At 30.7% G+C, this 24,487-nt stretch overlaps 2 protein-coding genes across 2 annotated transcripts; one reads left to right on the plus strand and one right to left on the minus strand.

The window, feature by feature from the left end:
- Window positions 1-12,659: 12,659 nt before the first annotated feature.
- Window positions 12,660-17,240, plus strand: LOC125855110 (probable cellulose synthase A catalytic subunit 3 [UDP-forming]). The gene is made up of 14 exons (XM_049534782.1): window positions 12,660-12,740; window positions 12,830-13,025; window positions 13,113-13,312; window positions 13,385-13,490; window positions 13,582-13,738; window positions 14,049-14,315; window positions 14,401-14,746; window positions 14,849-14,986; window positions 15,073-15,198; window positions 15,279-15,491; window positions 15,575-15,842; window positions 15,945-16,132; window positions 16,226-16,576; window positions 16,655-17,240. The coding sequence occupies exons 1-14, from the start codon at window positions 12,660-12,662 to the stop codon at window positions 17,237-17,239; spliced, it is 3,222 nt and encodes a 1,073-aa protein (XP_049390739.1). The 3' UTR covers window position 17,240.
- Window positions 17,241-23,307: 6,067 nt separating this feature from the next.
- LOC125856981 (FCS-Like Zinc finger 5-like) lies at window positions 23,308-24,197 on the minus strand. Its single transcript, XM_049536641.1, has 2 exons — window positions 23,762-24,197; window positions 23,308-23,669 (listed from the first exon to the last, which is right to left on the minus strand). The coding sequence occupies exons 1-2, from the start codon at window positions 24,082-24,084 to the stop codon at window positions 23,492-23,494; spliced, it is 501 nt and encodes a 166-aa protein (XP_049392598.1). The 5' UTR covers window positions 24,085-24,197; the 3' UTR covers window positions 23,308-23,491.
- Between the last annotated feature and the right edge of the window lie 290 nt (window positions 24,198-24,487).

Genomic DNA, 24,487 nt, shown 5'->3' on the forward strand with positions numbered 1-24,487 from the left:
ATTAAATTTATGAATACCACAAATGAGTCATAAATACAGTGATGTTTTATTATATCCACGGATTAAAATATTGAATCGCCTTTTTAATTAATTTTAGATTGGATCGTTGACATCCTATCGTTTCTTTGGAGTAGATTTTTATATTGTTACTGAACTAATAGTTATTATTTATTTATATATAATTATTATATGGCAACTCAGATTATGGTCAAACCTAATAATAAGTTGGTGAGGCCAAAGAAAGATTCGGAACTCGCAAGAATATGCTTTTTAAAATTCAAACTTAGTCGACCTAATGCCTACTTCCCAAAAAGCAAAGTAAATTGGTTATACTTCATTATACTCATTATTATTTTTCGAATTAATCGCGTGGATGCAAATTAAGTTAGATTTATAAAAATATTATTAAAGACAAGTGAATTAGGTTTGATTGGATTTTCTTTCTCTTTTGGCTAGATCAGATAAACGAAGCAAATACCCCCTTTATATATTAGAAAAACTACAGAAATCCCACATTTTAGTTTACTTATTACCATTATCCCCTATAAGTTTTACAAATCTCCAAAATCTCTCATTTTCGCACATCAGATTAGTGTATCTTGCGCATCAAATTAATGTATCAGCGCTTATATTATTGTATCTCGTGCATCAGATTAGTGTATCATGTATAAAATGTAATGTATCTTACTTAACTATTAATGTATCTCGCGCATCAGATTAATATATCAACACTTATATTATTGTATCCGTTTGAGAGATTTCTGTAATTATAAACTTTTAACGGATAGATTGTAATTTTTCCTTAAAAGTATGTGATTTCTGTAATTTGCCCATATATATTTGTTCATTATTTATGTGTCGAATTGATGTTAGCCCAATAGTGAGACCCGGTTTTTATCCTATACAATTATGCCCTTCTTATTGACTGTGTAAGTCTTGATCTCTTAAGATTATGATACGTATTAAAATTGATGCCTGTTAACTAATTAATTTGTTATTAAGTTAAGTGAGGGAATTTTTTAAAATAGGGACGTATTTGGATCAAAGTAAAGACATATATGAGCTAAAATATTAACAAAGGAAAAATCTGATCAATTTTGCATAGGAGAGCATATTCAATTGTTGGTTATACATGAGTCATCATGTATTAAACATGAGTTTTTGGTTAATATCATTCCTGAAGTATGACTTAAATCTAAAGTACATCCTTGTGTCATATAAGTGAATCAAAAATATCCTTGCACTATCCAAAACTTGTAAGATTCATTCTTTTATTTATTTTTTAAGAAACTCACACCACCAACAAAAAAAGGTGCCAAGTTGAATGAATAGTCAAGTTGGGTTATTTTTCTAATTTTTTGAAATTAAGGGTTTAAATCATATTCAGAAAAAAAATATTTAAATTATAAATATTCTTTGTAAAAGTATGGTTAAATACAACTCCAACTTCAAAAATTTCAAATAAAGTAATTATTTTTTTATTTTCATAACTAAACGCCTACGTAATTTTCCTAAAATTCCAGCATTTCTGTACATTGCATAAAATGTGAATTGCATTGTATATAATGTATAGAGCCGTCAATATGGGCAAGGCCTGTTGGGCCAGCCTGGCTTAACCCGGGATTGAATAGGGTTGGGCTACGATTTTGGAGCCCATTTAAGAAAAGGGCTTTTTAGCCCGGCTTGAATAAGCCTGCTGATTTGTGGGGCTTGAGAAATATAGGTAGGGCCGGCCCGTGGGCCAAATAAAAATAATTTAAAAAATATAATATAATATTAAAATTTAAAATTAAAGAGAATCCAAACTCAAAATCTATTTAATATTTAACTAATTGAAACCGCATATAAATTGCGAATGAAAATGAAGATGTTAAGACAACCTTGCCACAAGCTGATTCAAATATGCTTGATGAAGATGATCATGAAGTGTTGGATACGCCATAGATTTCATGATGTGTTAGATACGCCATAAGTTTCATGATTTTTTTAAGGAGTTTATTTTTAATTTTTTTATGGTTGGAATATTGTCACATTTTTTGTGTTTTAATGTGACAAAACAATTAGGTTAATATTTTTATTTATATATTTATACTTTTATTTGAAAAAACCTTAATAAATATTATAAAGATAATTTTATTTGTGGATTTGATTAACAAGTAGTAACATTAACATGATGTAATATTGTTTTGTCGATATTTATGATAATATTTTTAAATTATAATTTATAAATTTATTTTAATAATTATAAAAAAATATAATTTTAAAAAAAGTGGGCTGGCCCGGCAAGCCTGTAGCCCACGTACTTGTGGGTTGGGCTGACCGTTTTCTGGCCCACACCAAAAATGGGCTAGCCCTGCCTGACCCGTAAAATGTCAAAGCCTGTATGGGTTAGCCCGGATGGGGTGGGCTAGCCCATATTGACAGCTCTAATAATGTACATACATATTGGATATTTTATTAAATAAAATCTCTAAATAGTTGGGCGTAATATTTTTAAAATGAATTTCTTTTACATAATCTTTCTAACCATCGGAACCTACTGTATAAATATTTTAAGACTTATGTATGGTTGCAAGTCAATTAACTCGATGATGCAAAACACATATAAACTAACAATACACAAAATTTAAATTCTGAAAATGAAAGATTCGAAAGATTCATATCCTTATTCTTTTTAGGTAACTCTGATCTTCTCGTCGTGGCTAAGAGATGACCAAATAAAAAAAAAATTATTGGTTCAATTAGTTTTAACAAAAATAGATTGAATGATGATTCTTGCTATTTTTTTGGATAGTATAAGGATGTTTTTTGCTCACTTAAATAATATAAGAATGTACATTAGATTTGAGTCATAGTTGAGGGATGATTTTAGCTAAAAACTATATTAAACAGGTTCTCTTTTTTTTTTAATGCATAATTAAGGCATATTTAAGTTATGAGGAATTTACATATTATTTTATGCAAGTTAAAAGAAAAATAACTACTCAACTTAACTTATCCGTGCAATATTAATACCTATATAACTAATCCTTACATAATTAAAAATATCTGCATAACGACCCCTTAGAGGACAATATTGTTCTATCTGAGTCAGTACTACAGCTGAGTTTTTGGACTTGTTAATTAATGTTCCATTGCTTGTTTCAGCTAAATTTTCAGGCACTAATTAACGCATAATTCACTCTTTGCAGTAAATGAAGTATGGCGATGAAGTCAATAACAGTTTCATTGAATTTATTTCTGCTGACCAACGATGCACAGGTAACAAAATGTCACATTTATAATGCAATTAACTTCAGCACACAACTAAGAATTCATACATTTATCAGGGACATTGATTTTGAGAAAAAAAAAAAAAAAAGCCCGATACACTAACCTCCCATTATGCGCAAGGTTTGGGAAAAAGGACATTGGTTATGTATTCTAAGTAGATAGTACTATATTTTTAAATTTCCTAATCACAGCTTGTTAATTTTGGTTCCTTTATTTTATTTTTTCTATAGTGTACAAGTAATGTAAGATATTGAAGGATGCATGCCCTTTCAAATTGGGAAAAAGTGGAAGTCCCATAAACATTAGCTCAAAGTTGCACCACTGTTTCAAATTTTAATACAGAGAAAGTCCACATCATATTAGCAATTGTTTGAATTAAGAAAGTTTGATAGCATGACACACTCAAATGCCCTAATAAAGTTTGGACTATCAAGAAATAGACATATACATCATCTATAGACTATAGGGGGACGGAGAATGGGAGAAGGGGAAGAGGCGGGTAGTTGTGTTAGTAATCGCGATTGTGTAGGCACCACGAGTTCTTTACTTTTTTGGTGGGGGTAGAGGGCTTTTGTACATTATAGCACAAGTCGTGACTACTTTATTAACCTTGATTGATGCCTGCAAAACTCTGCCTATAGGTTAATTCCCCTGTCCGCTTTTCAATCTTATGGTGCGACAAGGGGTTGTTACGTTACATAAGCATTTTGGATAGCAGATATCAACAAATAATCATCATATATCATCATAGCATCATCATATATCATATATTACTAAAAGTGGGAACAAAAAAAAGTTGAAAGTTGAAATATCATTTTGCCCCTACACTAAATTAAAATATTATAAATATTTAGTTAATTACATGTTTAATTATTAGTGATAATCAATTATTACATTGAGTAAATGGAGAGACTTCATGTGTTCAAAGGAGGATTGTTTACTCTTCCAGATTTTAATGAAAGTTCATTGCATATATTTAATATTCTTAAAGTTGTTCTCTTTTATCTATTTTTTGTCCTTTGAAACCTTCAAATATTTAATTTAAAACTTTAATATGTCTTTTGGTATTCCTCTATTTTTATCTATATAAATTCATCTTTTAGTTTCATGAAACTCGCATCCAAATTTATCCTTTTCATTTTATAGTTAAAGTAGTGAAGCCATCAACATCTAAAGTATATGATATATCTATCTTAGTCTGATTATTTATCACTTTACGAAAATAAAGTGATTTTTCTATTTGATTCATGCTTTAGTTTGACTCGATGGAGAAGCCTTTTGAATTTTGATTGGATATGAGACAAGGTATCGACAAAAACTTGGAAAATGATGTACCAATTTTGTATTTCTTTTTTCATTTATATAATGCTATGATTAAAGTGTTAAGAAGGATATGTATGTTATTTTTTTTCTTGTTTGTTTATTTTTTTTATATTTATCTATTAGTCTTCTTTATTTAATTTTCTATAAAAAGAATTATTATCATAACATTTATTTGAGATTGTTGCATTTTAGTACTCATTACACACATGTTTTCATTGAATTTTAATCGTCCTAATGAATTTATAAAGTATTGCATGAGACACACGTTCGTTGCATAAATATTAAATAATAATATTTTAATTATTATAAATTGTTAGTTATTTATTATAAAGACAATGAAAGTATCATTATATTCATTTTAATAGTATTTGACCTTTCAATTTTCCATGTGACTTTTCATGTTTCCGTAATTTTTTTGAAACTTCAAAGATGAAAAGTTAGATTCATTTTAGCCCTAGGCTAAATTGAACATTCTAATTAACCAAATATTAAATAATAATATTTTAATTATTATTTGAATTGTTAGTTATTTATTATAAAGACAATGAAAGAATTATTATATTTATTTTACTCCTAGGCTAAATTAAATATTCTAATTAATTAAATATTAAATAGTAATATTTTAATTATTATTTGAATTGTTATATTAAAAGTGGGAAGAAATTTAGGGAAAAGTTAGATTATTGTTTTACCCTATATTAAATTAAAATATTATAAAATATCTAATTTATTAAGTCTTCTGTCATTAATTAAGAATATCATATTAAGTTTTACAATAATATAATTAATATGTATTTGAGTATACAAACGGATGGATTAATTTACTTGCTACTGCCACTTATTTCAGTACTCTAGAATGATTTATCATTTTTCCATACCAATTCAATGTTTTAATGTTCTTTTCAACTTCTAACAGTAAGCTTTCAGAATTTTATAAATAGTCAAATCAGTGAATCATGCTAGACTAGATCCATTGATGTTCTCGTCTTCTTGGGCTGCTAATAATTATGTCAGGCAGCAAATGCAGTTAATAGCGCTACTGGCATGAACAAATGAAAAAATCGCCTTAATCGCCCGACTTATTTATCGCAGTAACGTTATGATCTGTGTCCATAGACTTAGACAAAAAGAAATTGGAAGAATAATGTCCTTAACATGGCCTAAAATTATCTTGTCGTTTTAGTTGAATAAAAGAGGTTGCAAGATTCCAAAAACTGAAACTTTCTATTTTAAGTGCTAATTTATTTTTCACTTTGAAACACTGTATTTTTTTTGTTCTCTCAATAATTATATTTTGTAATGTCATTGATGAAGTTGCATACACCTCTAATTGGTACAAATAAGTTAATGTCTAAATAGTGATTTTGATCCTTTAGAAAACATATTTTAATGTGAAAATTTTGTATTTCTCAAGAAATATAATTTGAATTTTATTTTATGCTATTATTATGTTGTTGTCTTGGCATACATAAACTTTTAAACAATTCACACAATATAATATGTGCAATACACTTACATACTGTGAATTAGAAATTACACGATCTTGATCATGATAGAACAACTAAATTAAATATCAGAATGAAGTGAAACATACATTAAGAACATCATCTATCAAAAAGTAATTGTAATCTCGTTACACACTGTGCTTAATTAAAATATAGTCCTTCAACTTTACATGCTCAAAGATATCTAATGATTGTAAATTTAGATTTGATGTTATTTATTATACACATGTATTGATATGAAATAAACGTTTAGAAATTACCGAATTTTTAGGCGGGAAATTTATAATGGATTTCACTTTTACCAAAATAAGTCACAAAACATTTAGAAATTACCGAATTTTTTGTACCTATTATTCTTGTTGTTCTAGGATCTTCAACCATCCTCCTCTTTCTCTTCTCTTCTACTTTAGTTTAATTTTGCTTATCTTTAAACTAATTGTAATTTTCATTCAATTTAATTGCCTTAGCTCTTAACACATGACTTCCAATTTCATTTTACTTCTTTAGCACAGTGTCACAGACTTAGAGTCAAGTTAAGAGAGCTTTTAAGAAGGTTTTCTATATTGCTGGGAAGATTACTTACAACTTGTTAGGCTGTCTTTACAAAATAAGAGTCCCTCTATTTATACTACTTCTAGGGGGCTAAGATATAAATAAAAATTATTATACAAGTCCTTATTTATTTATAATCTAATCCCTCTTCTAGAATTCTCTATTAGTCTAGAGTATTCTAAAACTTTCTAAAATATTCTCTAAGACATTCTAGAGTCTTCTAAGAAAAGCTCTGTTAGTCTAGAGAATTCTAAAGCTTTCTAAAATATTATCTAACGCATTTTAGAGTCTTCTAAAAGAAGATCTAGGGAATTCTAGATATTTTCATTAACTTCTTCATAACTCTAGATCCTTTCCCCTTATTTTTATGCCAAACTGGTATACATGACTGTGTGATGCGCGGTTATTTTACTTAAAAATTAAATTATCAAAAAAATTACACATTTAAAGAAGATAACGACAAAAAATTAATATGATTTATGCAAAGTGCTTTTAGTACAAACAATATTTATGTTCTAAAATCTTTATTGTAAAAATTATTAATAACATTTTTTTGTATTAAATCATTATGTTACTTTAGTTTTAAGCGAATTCATTGTACAATTTTCATATTATCCCTAATATTCTTTTTGTAAATATTGTTTGTTCTATGGTTTAATTAGTTTTCCTCGTATAGAATTTTACATGTAATAGAAATAAGGTTATATTAATTTGAATCCAAATAATAAAAAGAGATATTATTTTTTTAAATATTTTGCTTATTAAAAATCTACCGAAGTGTTTTTTATATAATATGTGATAAGATGCTAAAATTTCATTTCACTTTATTTTCAATATAGAATTTGAGATTATATTCAAATAATTTTATTTCCTATATGAAAATTTAGTTAATTTTTTTGTATTTTATTGTGTTGCTAGAAATTCTTTCATTATATAATTTTGTTTTTTCCTGACTTTATCTATTAAGAATTAAGTTACATGATATTATGTATTGCATGATTTCTTTATACATTATAATTCTTCTTTTTTTTTAAAAAAATCTTTTTCTTCAATGATATTTTTACTAACTTTTTTATTTTTTATTTTTTATTTCTTTTATAGTTCAAATAATGTCATTATTAAACTGTGATTATATATGAAATAATTCTCTTACATATAAAAATTGAGTTTTACCTTGAAAATTGAAATATCAACGTGATAATTTTGAATTTTATTTTTATTTCAAATATGTTTTTCGAGAGTTTTTTTATTGATTAAACATTTTTATTTTTGTTGTGTTGGTTTGTTAGCATTTTAATATTAATATTTTATTATATTAATTTGCACATTTGTCCGTTTGGCAGTATCTATACTTACTATGTGAGGTGAGCATGTAGCATGCATTTTAAGAGTTACAATCCTCACTCTTAATGTGACATTTCATCTACAGTCAGTTAGGCTTTATTTCCATTCTTCATTAGTGATAAATGTTGTAGAGAACGTTGGGAAGTTATGGTCTTTGTGCAGCATCTTCTTTTTGTCCGTTGAGTCTTTGCACGTTGGTGGCCTTTAGTTGCCCATTTTACTTCACTCTTTATTCCCCATTATTCTTTGTAACATATGTAACTCCTAAGACCATTATCTTCACTATTTACTATCACATTATCTCCCTATTCATTGCTAGGAAGACTTCTTGTAGTATAAATAGTGGTGGTCTTCATTTGGTTGGGTGATATAAGAAAAATATAGAGTGAAAGAGTTAGTCAAAAAAGAAAGTTCTTATTAATTGAAGGGAGGTGTTCTTTTTGTGGAGCTTTGGACTCAACTCTTGTCCAGAGTTGTTGAGTTATACTTTGTGCTAAGGCTGTTGTATCCTGAAGGGGACAAGTCAAGAAGGACTACTGCTGGACCGGTGAAAACATTTGCTGCAGTGGGCTTGAATCTCCTTAAAGAGAGCGAGATATCCGCGCCTCAGCCTGAAGAGATTTTTTTCTTCATTTTTATTTTCAATTGTAATTTTATATTTTTTATTATCTTATAAGTTTTTCACTAACATGTTGTTATATAGTACGATTTCAATTACATGAGGTTATTCATAGAGTATGATTTTTTTGATATTTCAAAATACTTTCTCATCTCAAATTTAAATGTTTATACTTTAACATTGAAATTGTGTATTTATATATTTTTTATTTTCTTGTTCATATCTATTGTTATTGTGCTAACCATTTGTCACGTGTTCATTTTTTTAAAAAAAAATCACTGTCCTTCTCTATTACTCATCTTCTAATATTATGTAGATAAATATATAACTTCTTACTTTCAAACTTATACGAAATTCTTATTATACTTTTATTTTATTAATCAAAATTCTTTCATTATTTAAATTTAACAAATGTAATCAATTGCTATATGAAATATAATCTCATCCAAATTAGAAAGTGCATGTAGCATATTAGCTTTTATAATTAATATTTAATAACTTTTTAGCATAACTTTTATATCAACGAAGGATGGAGAATGAGGAAATTGCATTTTTTTTTAAATAAAATAAAAATACAAAAAGTAAAAATTTATATCAATAATTACCCAAGGTATGACGACATCTTCATTTCTAAATTATCTCAAGTCTTTCATCTTCTCCAGCAATACTCATATTGATTTTATTCTTTCAAAATGAAACACCTATTGAATCGTTAAAAGAATATGAAAACAACATAAATAAGGAACGCCAACCAAATTTAAATGGTAATTGAGTTTAGTATGTATATTCATCTAATAATCTAATAAATCACTTAAAAAGAGACCATTTTAATTTAGCATAAAAATGAACAGAAAAAGGCTAAATTATGAAAAAAAGAAATATTAGATGTCATGCAAAGTATTAAATCGACGAAACAATTATCACAACAATAATTCATGTACCAACAATATTAAAAGGTGACGTACATGGTCCACTACCATAAAATTCTTCAGAATTCCTCCATTTCTTTATCATTAGTTTCTTCTTTTTCCTCGTTGCACCGGAGAGAATGATGGTCCTTCGCCTTCAACCATAATCAAATAATTTAACATAAAATAATTAAGAAAGAGGGCATGCAATTAAGAAAGAAGACATACATACATACAATACACTACTATATTTCCACTCAATTTTCTTTTTTGAATGTGATTTTTGTTACACATTTTTGAATTTATATTTTGAAGAGTTGGTTGTGGATGATAATGTAGTTAAGAGTAATATTTTTTCACAGATATGGCTTATGAAGGTTAATTGTTTTTTAGGGATAAGGTTAATTGTTATTTGAAATTTAAATTTTAAATTAATTATTTAGTATTTTGTGATGGCTAGAGCTTTCTTTTTACCCTTCTTTTTATCTATAAAGAACGTGGTTCTGCATCTTCTTCTTTTTTTAAAATTTTTTTTTATGACTGGAAGATTTTTTTATATATTATTTAATAAGCCATGTGATCGAGATGAAATTTTAAATATTAAAAAAGGAACAAAACTATCTCTTTTTCCCTATGAAGATCAACTGTTTTTAATTAATTTCTTACCAATCTATTTTTAATATTATAAAATTATGTGTATTAATTAAAAAAAAAATTACAGTTACATCACCATAATTTTTAAAATTGTTTTAAAATTATTTTCATTTAATTAATTTTACTTAATTAAAAAATGTGTTTTTGTGGTGCTAACATGTGATACTTTTTTCTCTCCTATTATATATGGATAGAAGATAGATTTGAAGGGCAAAGTGGCTAATCATGAAATTTATATGTAAATTGAGTCAATCTAACAATGAAGTTAAAATATAGGCTCAATTTAAGTAGGCATATGACTATATATCATTGTAAAAATAAAAAGAATTTTTTTTTTCTCAAAGTGAAAAATACTACTTAAAAATTGGGAGTTGCCTTCGAAGAAAATGAAAAAAATTTCATGGGCAAACGAGCCCTGAGGCTATGAGAAAGTTTTCATCATATTGTAATTCTGCCTCGAGCATTACAGAAGCATAGTTTTTTTCAGTACTAGAAAGAGAAATAGATGAACGCAGATAGAATGACCATTTGTTTCTGATTATAAGTCAATTCATACTATTTGAGTTGGTGCTCTTTTCTCAACAACCCAATTTCCTCAAATCAACATAATGTAAGTACTATGGCAACAAGAATGAATCCATGCATAAATATAATATATTATAAAACAATACGTAACAACCATTCAAACTAGTCGCAAGGTAAAAGAAAATTTGTAAGGCATAAATAAGTTATGTCCTAGGCTTAAGTTATGCCTCAAGGCAAAAGAAACTAAGCCATGACACAAGTTATGTCCTAGAGAATAAGTGTAGTGACACAAATTATACCTGAAGGCAAAACAAATTAAGTACAAGGCATAAGTTTAGTGACCCGAGTATGTCCCAAAGTAGAAGTTCAGTGGCTCAAGTTATGCCACAAGGTAGCTTAACTTCTGTAAATAAAAGTTCTCTATAAGTCTTGTCCCGTAAATTAGAAATTATGTGTGAAGGCATCTAAAAAGTTTTACTTGCAAAGTTAGTTGTGCCCAACAAACTTAGTTCATAGTTAAGAATACTTTGGCCCAAGAATTTTCATTAAATAAGCACAAAAATTAAGTCCACACGAAATACGACAGTGTGCAAAAATTTGCATTTTAACTCATTTCAGGCCAAATAACTTCTCTCCCAGTTTGAGCCACCCAAATTCAGTCCAATGTGCACAACTAGGGCTGGGCATAAAATATTGAAAACCGAATACGAAATCAAATAGAATTTTTTGGTGATTTGGTATTCGGTATTGGTATGGTATACAAGAGTAAAATTTTAGAATTGCGATATTCAGATTTAGATTTAGTATGAGACATTAGTACCATTTGTTATTCGATATTTTCTGAATACCAAATTATTTAGTCCATGAAAGTCATATATCAGCAGGTCTATTACTCATTAGTACAAGTCCAAATAGAAAGTTAAAGAGTAAGCATAACCAACTCAAATACATATGTCTTTCAGTTGTGTCAATTTATTTTTCTTATTTGTTGATCTTCTATTATATCGCGTCTCCACATTGAAAAATGAAAATAATTGAAGCAATAGTATTAACTTTGTAATATAAATACCGTATCATACTGAAGTTTAATTTACTGATCACTGAACCGAAATTTAAAATTTTAATATTTGATATCTACTTTTAACTATGAACTCAAAACTTCAAACGAAACCCCGAACGTCCACCCCTTTGCCCAACTCATCGTGTCGACTAAGAGAGATATAACGTATGTTTATAGAAGACGAGAAACACTTACAAATTATGGTATGCGGTGCAATGGAACCAAAATTGGTGACAACATAGACCGATCGACAGAAAATGATGGAAAATTGTAAAGTGTCCCTTGTGCCCTATGACAACTATATACCTTAATAATATGCCAAAAATATAACACATGATCAATGTTGATGATGATAACAAGGGTCAAGGACAAACATATATAAAAGAATCCATAAATGTGTGACAGAGACGTGAAAGAGCGGCACAAAACAGTTGGAAATAACGACATAACTTTTCCATCGTAGACCTATCGTATGCTTATATGTACTTGGACAATTACCGTAATATCAGAGTCAAGTTTGTTCATGCTCCAATTGGACCTGAGCGGGAAGGGGATTGTTAGAGTAGATTAGAATCCCACATGACTTGGGAATGGACAACTGGTCTGCTTATATGGACTTTGTCAATGTTTTAAGCACATTCCTAAAAAAATGTACCAGAATGAATTTTTGGATAATTTTCATTTCATACAGAGAGCAGAAGCAGTAGAAAACAAAAGAAGTAAAAGGAAAGGTGGGATCAGCTAGCTAGAAACTGTTTTCTGTTCAATTTGGTTTATGTAATAAATATTCATATATATATATATATATATATATATAACCATCAGAGCTAATATTTGTTTAAAGATTGAATTTTGAGTCAAATCTTGAATTATCATTTGAGGCCAAGACTAGTTCCATGGAGGTCAATGCTGGACTAGTTGCAGGCAGTCACAACCGGGATGAAATAGTTGTTATTCGCCGTGATGGTGAATTCACTGTAAGTTTTCATTTGTGTAGTTCTTGTTGTAGTGTTATGAATATGAATATGATTATGGTTAATTAATAATGTTGATTTATGGTCATCAGGCAAACTCTATGCAGCAGCAGAGTGGTCATATTTGCAAAATTTGTGGAGATGAAGTGGGGTTCACAATAGATGGAGAGCCATTTATAGCTTGCAATGAATGTGCTTTTCCAGTTTGTAGAACTTGTTATGATTATGAGCGTCGAGAAGGTAGCCAACTTTGTCCTCAGTGCAAAACTCGTTTCAAGCGCCTAAAAGGTAATGCGTCATTTTAAGTTTCTTCCTGTGAAATGTTATTTGGTACTGTGTACATATATATTTCTAATTCTTGGAACATTTTTATAGGTTGTCCTAGAGTACATGGTGATGAGGAAGAAGATAACATTGATGATGTTGAAAATGAGTTCAATTTTGAAAATGATCGCGTAAAACATGATTTCCAGTGTTATGGTTTTGATTACTTTGAGCAACACATGCCTTCTCATGACTCGAGACATCAACTTCCACAAGTTCCTCTGCCCAGTGTTATGCATATGCATTATCATGTAATGGTTCTTTTAGCTAAGATAATGTATTGATGAACAAGACTAAGATAACATATGTACATTGCTTTGCAGGTAGATACTGATATCGATCCAGATAAACATGCATTAGTACCGATTGGTTCAGCAGGGTACGGTGGCAAAGGGGTACTTGCCCTTCCCTACCACTACAACACCAGAGGTAATACACTATAATAAGACATTGAATGCAAACTCGGAATATATACTATCTGCAGGGATATTGATGAGTTCTTGAATTTTTGTTTCTGCAGTGCCACCAAGGTCTCTGGATCCTTCAAAGGACTTAGCTGTTTATGGCTATGGAAGTATAGCTTGGAAGGAGAGGATGGAAAGTTGGAAGCAAAAGCAAGAGAAGCAACAGATGAAGAAAGACGGAGAGGATGGCGAAGATGAATTTGATTTATCAGTGTTAGTTTTGCAGAAGCCAACATCTCTTAACTTGTTGAAAATTGTATTATGTGCATTTTAGTTTCCATAATATACTATTTATAACATGAATAGATAAAGTCAACCTTCCAGTTAATTTTTTTATGCAACTCCCAACTCCCAAGTCATTTCCAGATTTTGATTAATATGGAAGCAGTTAGCAGATAGTACTATTTAATGTGTTAGTGAAAATGTTGCTGCATCTTCTATGTATTTGATGTGACAGATAGAGATCCAAACATTTATGGAATTGTCATATTGCTGATTTTTGTATTACTTTTTGTGAAATCAGGTTAAATGAAGCAAGACAACCATTATCAAGGAGATTGCCAATTCCATCTAGTCAAATCAATCCGTATAGAATCATCATCATGATTCGGCTTGTTGTTCTTGGTTTTTTCTTTCATTATAGAGTCACTCATCCTGTTAACGATGCGTATGGATTGTGGCTAGTCTCTGTAATATGTGAAATTTGGTTTGCTGTCTCATGGATTCTTGATCAATTCCCTAAGTGGCTTCCCATTGACAGGGAAACTTACCTCGATCGATTGTCCCTCAGGTACTGTGCTTAGTCAATTTTACTCCTCTATCATGTTCACATTCTCTTTGTTAATCAAGACTCAAGAGTAATTTATGTCTTTTAGATATGAAAAAGAAGGTCAGCCTTGTCAACTTTCTGCAGTGGATATATTTGTGAGTACAGTAGATCCACTTAAAGAACCTCCTCTGGTGACTGCAAACACGGTTTTGTCCATTCTAGCGGTGGACTACCCTGTTGATAAGGTGGCATGCTATGTATCAGATGATGGGGCTGCTATGTTGACCTTTGAAGCATTATCAGAAACAACTGAGTTTGCCAAGAAATGGATTCCTTTCTGCAAGAAATATAATATTGAGCCTCGGGCTCCTGAGTCCTACTTTTCTCAGAATATGGACTATCTCCAAGGCAAGGTTTTGACTTCATTTATAAAAGAGCGACGAGCAATGAAGGTAAGCTATCATGAGTCACGACTCCCCAAATATTTCCAGGACCTTAAGTAAAAAAATACTGTCTTTTAGCTTCTTTTGAAGAGAGTTTACCTGATATTGCAGAGAGATTATGAGGAATTTAAAGTACGCATAAATGCTCTGGTTGCTAAGGTGCAAAAGGTTCCCGAGGGAGGTTGGACGATGCAGGATGGGACTCCTTGGCCTGGGAATAATATTAGAGATCATCCTGGCATGATTCAGGTGCTGAAATTTGGATGTCATTATTAATATTGGCTATTTTGTTCATTCTAGCTGTAGTAATTGCTTCTTATGGTTATCATTTCCAGGTCTTCCTAGGCCAGAATGGGGGGCTAGATACTGATGGTAATGAATTACCTCGACTAGTATACGTATCTAGAGAAAAAAGACCTGGATTCAACCATCACAAGAAGGCTGGTGCAATGAATGCTCTGGTTTGTAATGCATAAAGTTTTTACTTTTGCTCTATAGATACGCGATATTTCTGCTTATGAGCTTAAAATCTATTTGACAGGTCAGGGTGTCTGCTGTGCTCACTAATGCTCCTTATTTATTAAATTTGGACTGTGATCATTATATTAACAACAGCAAAGCCATTAGGGAAGCTATGTGTTTCATGATGGATCCAACGCTTGGGAAGACAGTTTGTTATGTTCAGTTCCCTCAGAGATTTGATGGCATTGATAGGAATGATCGGTATGCTAATAGGAATACGGTGTTCTTTGATGTAAGTGCATACTTGTACAATCAATGACTACATATCTGCTTAACATTTCTTCGTAAGATTATAATTGCTTTTGCATGAATCAGATTAATATGAAAGGATTGGATGGTATTCAAGGACCTATATACGTTGGAACTGGATGTGTGTTCAGACGCCAGGCACTGTATGGACTCGATGCACCCAAGCAGAAGAATGCTCCATCTAGGATATGCAGTTGCTGGTTAAAGTGGTGCTGCTGTCAAAGCTGTTGCTCCGGAAAGAAAAAGAAAAATAAGAAGCCTAAATCTGAGGTCAAGCCTCTTTTAAATGACGAAGACTCCCTGGCATTAACGGTCTCTCAAGAGGTCACACAAGGTAAACTGATTCAGACATCCTTCCGCATACTGTGCTAGTACCATTTAATTGAAGTTCCTCACTAGCCAGTTCAATTGTTTTGTGTCAATGTGGCTTGAGCAGGTGAAAATCGAGCTCTTATTTCTGACCACAAGTTAGAAACTAAATTCGGGCAATCTCCTGTTTTTATTGTATCAACACTGCTAGAAAATGGTGGGACTCTTAAAAGTGCTAGTACAGCTTCTCTACTAAAAGAGTCCATTTATGTAATAAGCTGTTGCTATGAAGATGAAACAGAATGGGGAAAAGAGGTACTAATTCTGATCCATCTCTTAAAATTCCTCGCTTTCTAATCGTGTTCAAATATGTACTGGTTGTTCAGTCTAACTACTTTGAAAATGCAGATTGGCTGGATATATGGTTCAGTCACTGAGGACATATTAACAGGCTTCAAAATGCACTGTCATGGCTGGAGATCCATATATTGTATGCCTAAAAGGCCCGCATTTAAAGGATCAGCACCGATCAATCTATCAGACCGTCTTCACCAGGTCCTTCGATGGGCACTTGGTTCTATTGAAATCTTTTTTAGCAGGCATTGTCCTCTCTGGTATGGATATGGTCGTGGTCTCAATTGGCTCGAACGTTTCTCATACATAAACGCCACCATTTATCCATTCACGTCTATTCCCCTTGTCGCTTATTGCACTCTACCTGCTGTATGCTTGCTCACAGGAAATTTCATTGCACCTAAGGTAAAATCCTTATTTTTCCATTGATCAAGTTATATTGAACTCATCAAGAAAGATAATTCATTATGTTAAATGTTGCAGCTTGACAATATTGCTAGCCTATGGTTTTTGTTACTTTTCATTAGTATTTTTGCAACAAGCATTCTTGAAATGAGATGGAGTGGAGTAGCGATAGATGAATGGTGGAGGAACGAACAATTTTGGGTGATCGGAGGAGTTTCAGCACATCTATTTGCTGTGTTCCAAGGTTTACTAAAAGTGTTAGCTGGTGTGGAAACAAACTTCACAGTAACATCAAAATCCGGAGACGATGAAGAATATGCAGAGCTTTATGCATTCAAATGGACAACTCTACTCATTCCACCAACCACATTGTTAGTCATAAACATTATAGGAGTTGTTGCTGGTATCTCCAATGCTATAAACAACGGGTACGAGTCATGGGGACCGTTGTTTGGGAAGCTGTTTTTTGCAATCTGGGTGATTCTTCATCTATATCCATTCTTGAAAGGACTTGTTGGTAGAAACAATAGAACTCCAACAATCATCATTGTCTGGTCAATCTTACTTGCTTCCATATTTTCACTATTGTGGATTAGGATTGATCCATTTTTGGCGAAAACAGACGGTCCACTTCTTGAAGAGTGTGGATTGGATTGTAACTAGTTTGTGAGTATAGTAGATCCACTTCTTGTTGCTTTGGCTATTTGGTTTTTCTTTGGGATTCTGTTTCATTAAACTTTTGTACAATCCATTGAGCTATATGTATGTCAATAGAACTCCATCAAATGATCCTTTTTTGCACAACACATAATGAAGGCACTACTACATGGTCTATCATCGCTCACTATTATCAACTACTATCATCGTGATCGCCTACCATTATCAGCTATCACCTGATGCCATTACTACAATAAACCGTCACCATTACAATTATCACCACCATTAACACAATAACCATCAATCACTATCGATCATCATTATCATAGTCTTCACTATATATAGCCAAACACCATTAGTTATTCATATTATCCACCACAAGTATCAAACTTCAGAACCATCGATCACTACCGTCAGCGACCATATTAATACCACTAGCTATTACCTACGACACCTGTTAACTTAGGGAAAAATCATGTGTATATATGTATATCTATTTTGAGAATTAGACAGAAACTAGAATATAATTAACTATGTTCCCATGAGGAACATATGAGTGTTCTTGTGCCGTTGGTACAAGGTCTCGGAACTGCTTGTGAGACCAGGGTTCGAATCTAGCTAGAGCGCTAGTTCATTATTTTTATTTTATGTTTTACTTAGAAACCAATTATTGGTGCACTTGAAGTCTTCAAATCATGGGCTACGCAACAACCACTGTCACTAGCTATCAACATCACCAACCACCACATAATTTTTAAAAAATATGTTGTTGATATAATTAGATTAATCTAGAATTTCATTAAACTTTTTATTTATTAATTTTTAAATAAAGACAACAAAAAAACTATACTTACAAGTTACAAATGTTGAAAAACAAATAACATAATTATTTAGTATATTCAAATTCAAATATTTAAATCTTAATGCATATTTTAATATTCAAATATTTTAATTTTAATAAAAGCAAATAAGTCCTTACATAATTACTGAACAGACAAGTTCCAATATATGACCATGGAAGTGTCAAGTTCTAATCAATAATTGAGATTAACATATTCCAAAGATAAGATTGTTGTTGTCACATACCAAGACAATGAATTAAGCCCTTAATTGATAATTTACTATACGTGGAGCAGTGCTTCCATTAGTTTTTTTTTTTTCATGATGATCACTAATTAAACTATATTTATTATCAGACAAGTGTAACTTTAATAACTGACCAAATTGGATTCCAAGGTATATAGTATAGATTAGCCTTTTTGAAGGCATAATTACTTTGCCAATTAATTCCTATCCCATGTTAGTGGCAAACATATATATGATCACTATCAACCACCAACAATTTCAATTGGCAATTGCAACATTTAATTTATTGTTTTATATTCATCATTAGTTATATATGATGCTCTTAAAAATGAGCATAAACGATCCATTAAATTATATAATCTCCTTTTACTGCTCATAGGAATGTATATAATTAAAGTCACTTTGTAGTGATCAAAGAAGTAAAAAATAAATAAAGAGAAAATGACAAATATTGCCCTTTCTATATGTTTGGAAGTAGATTTAAAATAATCTCTTAAATATGCACTAAATTGTTTTGGACCCATGAGTTCATCAAAAATTAATATTATTAGTCTCCGTCAAATAAGGATGTGCATAGGTTGGTTCGATTCGATTCTATGTACTATTGATTTGGTTTTCAAATTTTAAATAAGTCAAACTAATAATCGAATCAATAAGATTTTTTCTTATCGATTTTTGATTTATCGACTATTAATCCTTAATGGTTCGATTTCGGGTTAACTAATAAGAAAATGTTCATAAAACAAATATATGACTTCTCCAACAATTTGGCACGACAAAACAATAATGTACCTTACGTAATGCTCATAAAATAGCATCAATATACATGAAAAAAACTATATAAGTGCAACACAAATTAAAGATTTAGGATGAATTGAAGACTAAAAAGTAAAGATAGTAACCAACAAGGTACTGATATTGATATTTAATGCATGTAGGGGTAAAGAAGTAAATTACTATAGTCTTAATGGGTTATCTATTTACCCATAACCCGATATTAAAAAATCAAAACCAAACCGATAATCCAATATTTTTTTATTTTTATAAAACCATTTAAAAATCTGTTAACTAATAACCCAATAACAATAAATCAAGGAAAAAGGGTTTGATATACTCCTCAACTTTGTCATTTAGAGATGATATACCCCTTGTTATGAAAGTGGCTCATATATACCCCTACTATTATACAAATGGCTCACATATATCCTTTTCCTCTGACGGAAGTGAGCCGTTTGTATACCAGTAAGGGTATATATGAGTTACTTTCATAACGAGGAGCATATCAGCTCCAAATGACAAAGTTGAGGGGTATATTAGGCCCTTTTCCCATAAATCAATAACAATTTTTGCAGCTTAATTTATTGATCGGTTCAATTTTTACACACCTCTATCGTCAAATATTTACAAAACTTTGTATGTTAGTAACACATAGAATCTTAATAGCTCATCGATTGATTGACTACATAAACTCCTACCTTATTGATGAGGGTTCAATTCTCATGGTATGAAAAAGGGGAAGGGAATTTATTGAAGGAGACAAATAGCTCTATCAAACAAGCGGTTGAAGAATTAATTTATATTCTTCCCCCAATCACTTCTTCAATTTTCAAAAACTTTTATAAATGTCCACTCTTAATTATCAATCATATCAATAGTTTAGTCTATTAATTATCAATCATATCAATAGTTTAGTCTATTAATTTGCTTTGTATATAATGTGTTTGATTGCGCTATATAGATTTACTCTGTATTAGAATGAATTTATTTCAGATCATAAACTTTAAAAACTTATTTTCTTTTTTAAAATTTGTGTCAACTCAAACTAGATTAATTAAAGTGGGACGGAGAGAGTAACTTTTTAAGTGAACAAACCAAAAGGAGGTGGATTTTTTTTTCCCCCTAAAAGTTGTCCATCATAAAGTAAAAGAAGTTAAAAAAAAAGTAGGGAGATGATGATTCATGAAATTAAGGAATTGCTTTCATGACGTAGTGCACTTTAATTATAAACTAGTGAATTAGTGGAATTTGCTCACGCAACTCCACTTTTCAACTAATTCATTCATCATCCTTCTATGATGCATTCTCAATTAATTATCATATACTATATAGTTCTTGATATATATGCTGATGAAATGATGTAGGACTTGTTTCCAATAAGACCTAGATTTTCTTTTTTGCTTATTAAGCCTAATCTTTTATTGATTATGACATGATCCAAACACCAATTTTGTGACACAAAACGTTAGTAAGAATGCTAAGTCACGTTTATGGTTCAAAGTCGAGAGATCAAAAGTCAGAACTATTTGATTTTTAAAGTAAAATTGATTCGGAAAAATGATTTCCACCCTAGAACGAATATATACGTATTAGAAGACATATGGTGTTGTCAATTTTAATTTAATTCCAAGTTAAAAGGACTATAGGTCCAAAAAAAAAAGTTAAAGTATGAGTGAGTGTGAACTAGTGAGACCTTATTGACTTATAGTGAATCTAACATACATAATTTAATTAAAGTATAGCAGACGGCAATGTGTCAGCAATTCACCGCACGAGCACATACACTTAACCATAACAGCCCCCGCCCCCCCCCCCCTCCCCCCTTATTTTTTTACTGTATCTTTATTTTTTTCTTATTGGCTTTTGGACATTAGTGTATATGACAGACAGGTTTGAAATTGAGCTTCTACCTTGTGATGATGATTCGAAGAGTTATTCAAGTGGTAAATCATTTAATTTTAAATGTCCAGATACATATATCTAGAGACATATGAATTAAAATTAGGTATAATTTATTTTAGATATGCTATAACTAAGTGATTTTACATGTATCTGAGATACTAGACAAATCTTGTTCGCCTTTTTCATTTCCCTCCCATCTCGCTCGTCACTCTCTTATGCATATGGTATCCTAGATACATACCGATACATGTCTCTAGTGTGATTCATATGTATCTAGAATACATGACTATCTTGCTCGTCATTCTCCTATGTATATGGTATTCCAAATACATGCGAATAACACCAGACACATACAGATACATGTATCCAGTGTATCAAGGATACATGACTATCTCGCTCGTCTTCATCCCTATTTTAGTTATCTGGTAGCAATAATACATGTATCTAAATGTATATTCGTCAAAATATGGAAGAAATTCTTAATTTATTGTAAAATACTTAATTATTTAAAAGTATAGATAACATTAATATATGTGATATGAATGTATGTCTAATAAGATAATTTTCCCTTTAAAAATACCTTGGAATGACGAGATAAATTATCACAATTATTTCCTTTTATTCCAATTTATTTGTCTGATTATTTTAACCTTATCGAACTCCGTTCCTCCCGTTTGTTTATCCGAGAGAGTTAGCACCAATGCTTTACTTCTTAAATATTCTTCTTTCAGAAAAAAGAAAGATTAAATTGTTGGTTCGTGTATGGTTCATTAATACTTATATGCTTGCTTTAATTATAAAAAGATGTTTATGATATGGTCCCCTCAATTATTTACTGATTCTAATTTTTGTGATACCTTGCTCACCATCAGTCTTCCTGAGTCCTAGACAAAAAATTCAAAAATAAGTAAACATATAAAGAACTAAAGTATATATTTTTCTTTCTTCTAGAAAATTATTTTTACACTAATTGAACTCCGTCATTTGTCTAACCAAGAGAGTTGGCACACTGCTTTGTGTATGGATTAAAATTTAGTCCAAACGTATCAAAAGGTGACGTGTGATCGTCAGAATCTAGTTAAAACTAACTCAGCGACGTTGAGATTGAGTGTGGCTTTGTGTAAGGTTAGATCTATTCTTTTGAAGTTTGAGACAAATCTAGTTCGAAGCAAGGAGATCAGAACAAAAAGTTTATTGATAGTCGATCTAAATTCTGTAATGTATTGTTACATAACAATTCACAGGCCCTTAATTCCCTTCTACAAATTCAATTGTTATCTCAAATCACCAATTTAGGGTTATAAAAACTTTGGTTGCTTGAATATATTTTTGGGGAAAAAAAATGAAATTGAAGATTCTTGTATTGTTTATATACTTTTATGTTTTCAATATTAAAAGAAGACTATGATCTGGTCCCCTCAATTATTGACATATTCTAATTTTTAATAATAACTCGTTTATCATCCTCTTCTTTCCTTCCACAATTTACTAGACAATTCAAATTAAAAAACAATACACGAAATCCAAATTTTAAAAAAATAAAAAAAATTATTTTAAACAAGCATACTACTTTTACGATGATTAAACTCCGTTATTTGGATAACCACACTACTTTTATGTATCATTTATGTTCTAGCTCACTCGGTTATTGATAGATTCTAATTTCTCTCTTCTTAGATTTCAACAATTAATTACGTATAAGCAAATTTTATCTCTTCCTTGTAAAAATAGAGAAATTGTTTATTTCTAATGACTCACAAAACATACCATAGCAAATTTGGAAAGAAAGTATATAAATAACAAGAAATTAAATAAGAAAAGAAAAAGGACCTTATAATACATTTTAATTATAATAATAAGGCTAAGAAATGACAATAATAAGGGTGTACCATTTTTATATTCCCAACTGGCTTTACTTTAGATGGGGTTCTCATTGCTGGCCTGTCCCAATCAGAGGGACAACAGGTGTCACACCACTTACCAGGGAATCTCATAGTAAATAAAACACATGACCAAAACTATTTCCTTTTTTCCAAATTACATAAACCACAAAAAGAAAAATCATCACAGCTCGAATGTAATTTCATAAATAAAGTTCGAAAAAATAGAATATATTATATCTAATAGATCTTCGACTCAATAGAAAAATTACTCAGCTCAAAAAGAATCATGGTTCTTCTAAAACCTGCAATTTTTTTGAGATTTTCTACTAATAAAGCAATTGCATACATAATACTAGTAGTAGTAATTAAAATGGCTGCATACAAATTATTAACTGAAACCTTGCAAAACTCAGCCTAGAAATTTTCTTGTAGAGAGAGAAATATATTTATATAATCATCACATCATGCAGATCTTACTCTAACAACATGTATATACATACATATTATATAGCAGCTTTGATATGCATTTTTTGTGTGTATGGGTAACGCACTAATTAACCACATCACGTTTGATTCGTGATCCATACATGGCGCCTACTAAAAATTTCCACTACCAAACGGCGGCGACAGTCTCGCTTGTGGCGGAGACATCAGATCCCTTCCCGGCGGCAGCGACGGAGTTCGTCATATAGTCCTTCCTAGATGCAACCAACGAACACTTGTCCTTCTTCTCATCTAGATTCATTTGCTGCTGTCTACACTCTAGACTGCAAAAAGCACTATCTCCTCTGCAAATTCAAACAAATTAATTAAAACGGTGCATATATATATATGTAAATTGACTCGAACAATAGGATTATAAGCAGATTAAAATTAGTACCTGTACATGTAGATATCGCGGCCAGGGATTAAGCGGCGTTTACAGAGGAAGCAAGCTTTCAAAAAATTAGAAGTTTCTAGAAAATCAGCAGATTTACGGCGGTTTCTGGCGGAAACGGTTTTAGGTGCGGTAAATAAACGTTGTTGATCTAGCTGTTGCTGAGTGTTTGCAGGTGAAATAGGATTGTGAGGATCGAATGGATTATTGTAATTAGTAAGAGAAGAATTAGGGTCAGGATTATTATTGAGATTGAGATCTAAAGTGAATTCTGTCATGCTGCTTGTTCTCTTCATGGGTGGCCGAGTCCTCTTCCCCAGCAACATTTTTTTCTTCTTCGATTTAGAGAGAGAAAGAGAGAAGAAGAAGAAGAGTGAGAGTGGGGAAGATGTGTTGGGAAGATAAAGGAGAGAGCCAAAGCACAAGGACAGAATCTCCACCCTTGATTGTGTATTATTTCATCACATATTTTATAAAAATATCATTTTCTCAGATTCCATCTCGTTAAAACCTCTGGCTGTTTGATTAGAAACCAATTATGCTAAGATTATTAATTATGTTATTACTTGTCTATTTTGACAAATCAAGAAAGGATAATTTTTTTTTACCTATTATACCCTCAATTAAATGACTATTATTTTGAAATATGTAAAAAATTTCATCCATTTCATAATTAATAGGAGTAAAATGATAAATTCACTATGTCATTAATTATTTTCTTAATAGGTA

Source organism: Solanum stenotomum, chromosome 2, assembly GCF_019186545.1.
Source record: "Solanum stenotomum isolate F172 chromosome 2, ASM1918654v1, whole genome shotgun sequence".
Classification (NCBI taxonomy): domain Eukaryota; kingdom Viridiplantae; phylum Streptophyta; class Magnoliopsida; order Solanales; family Solanaceae; genus Solanum; species Solanum stenotomum.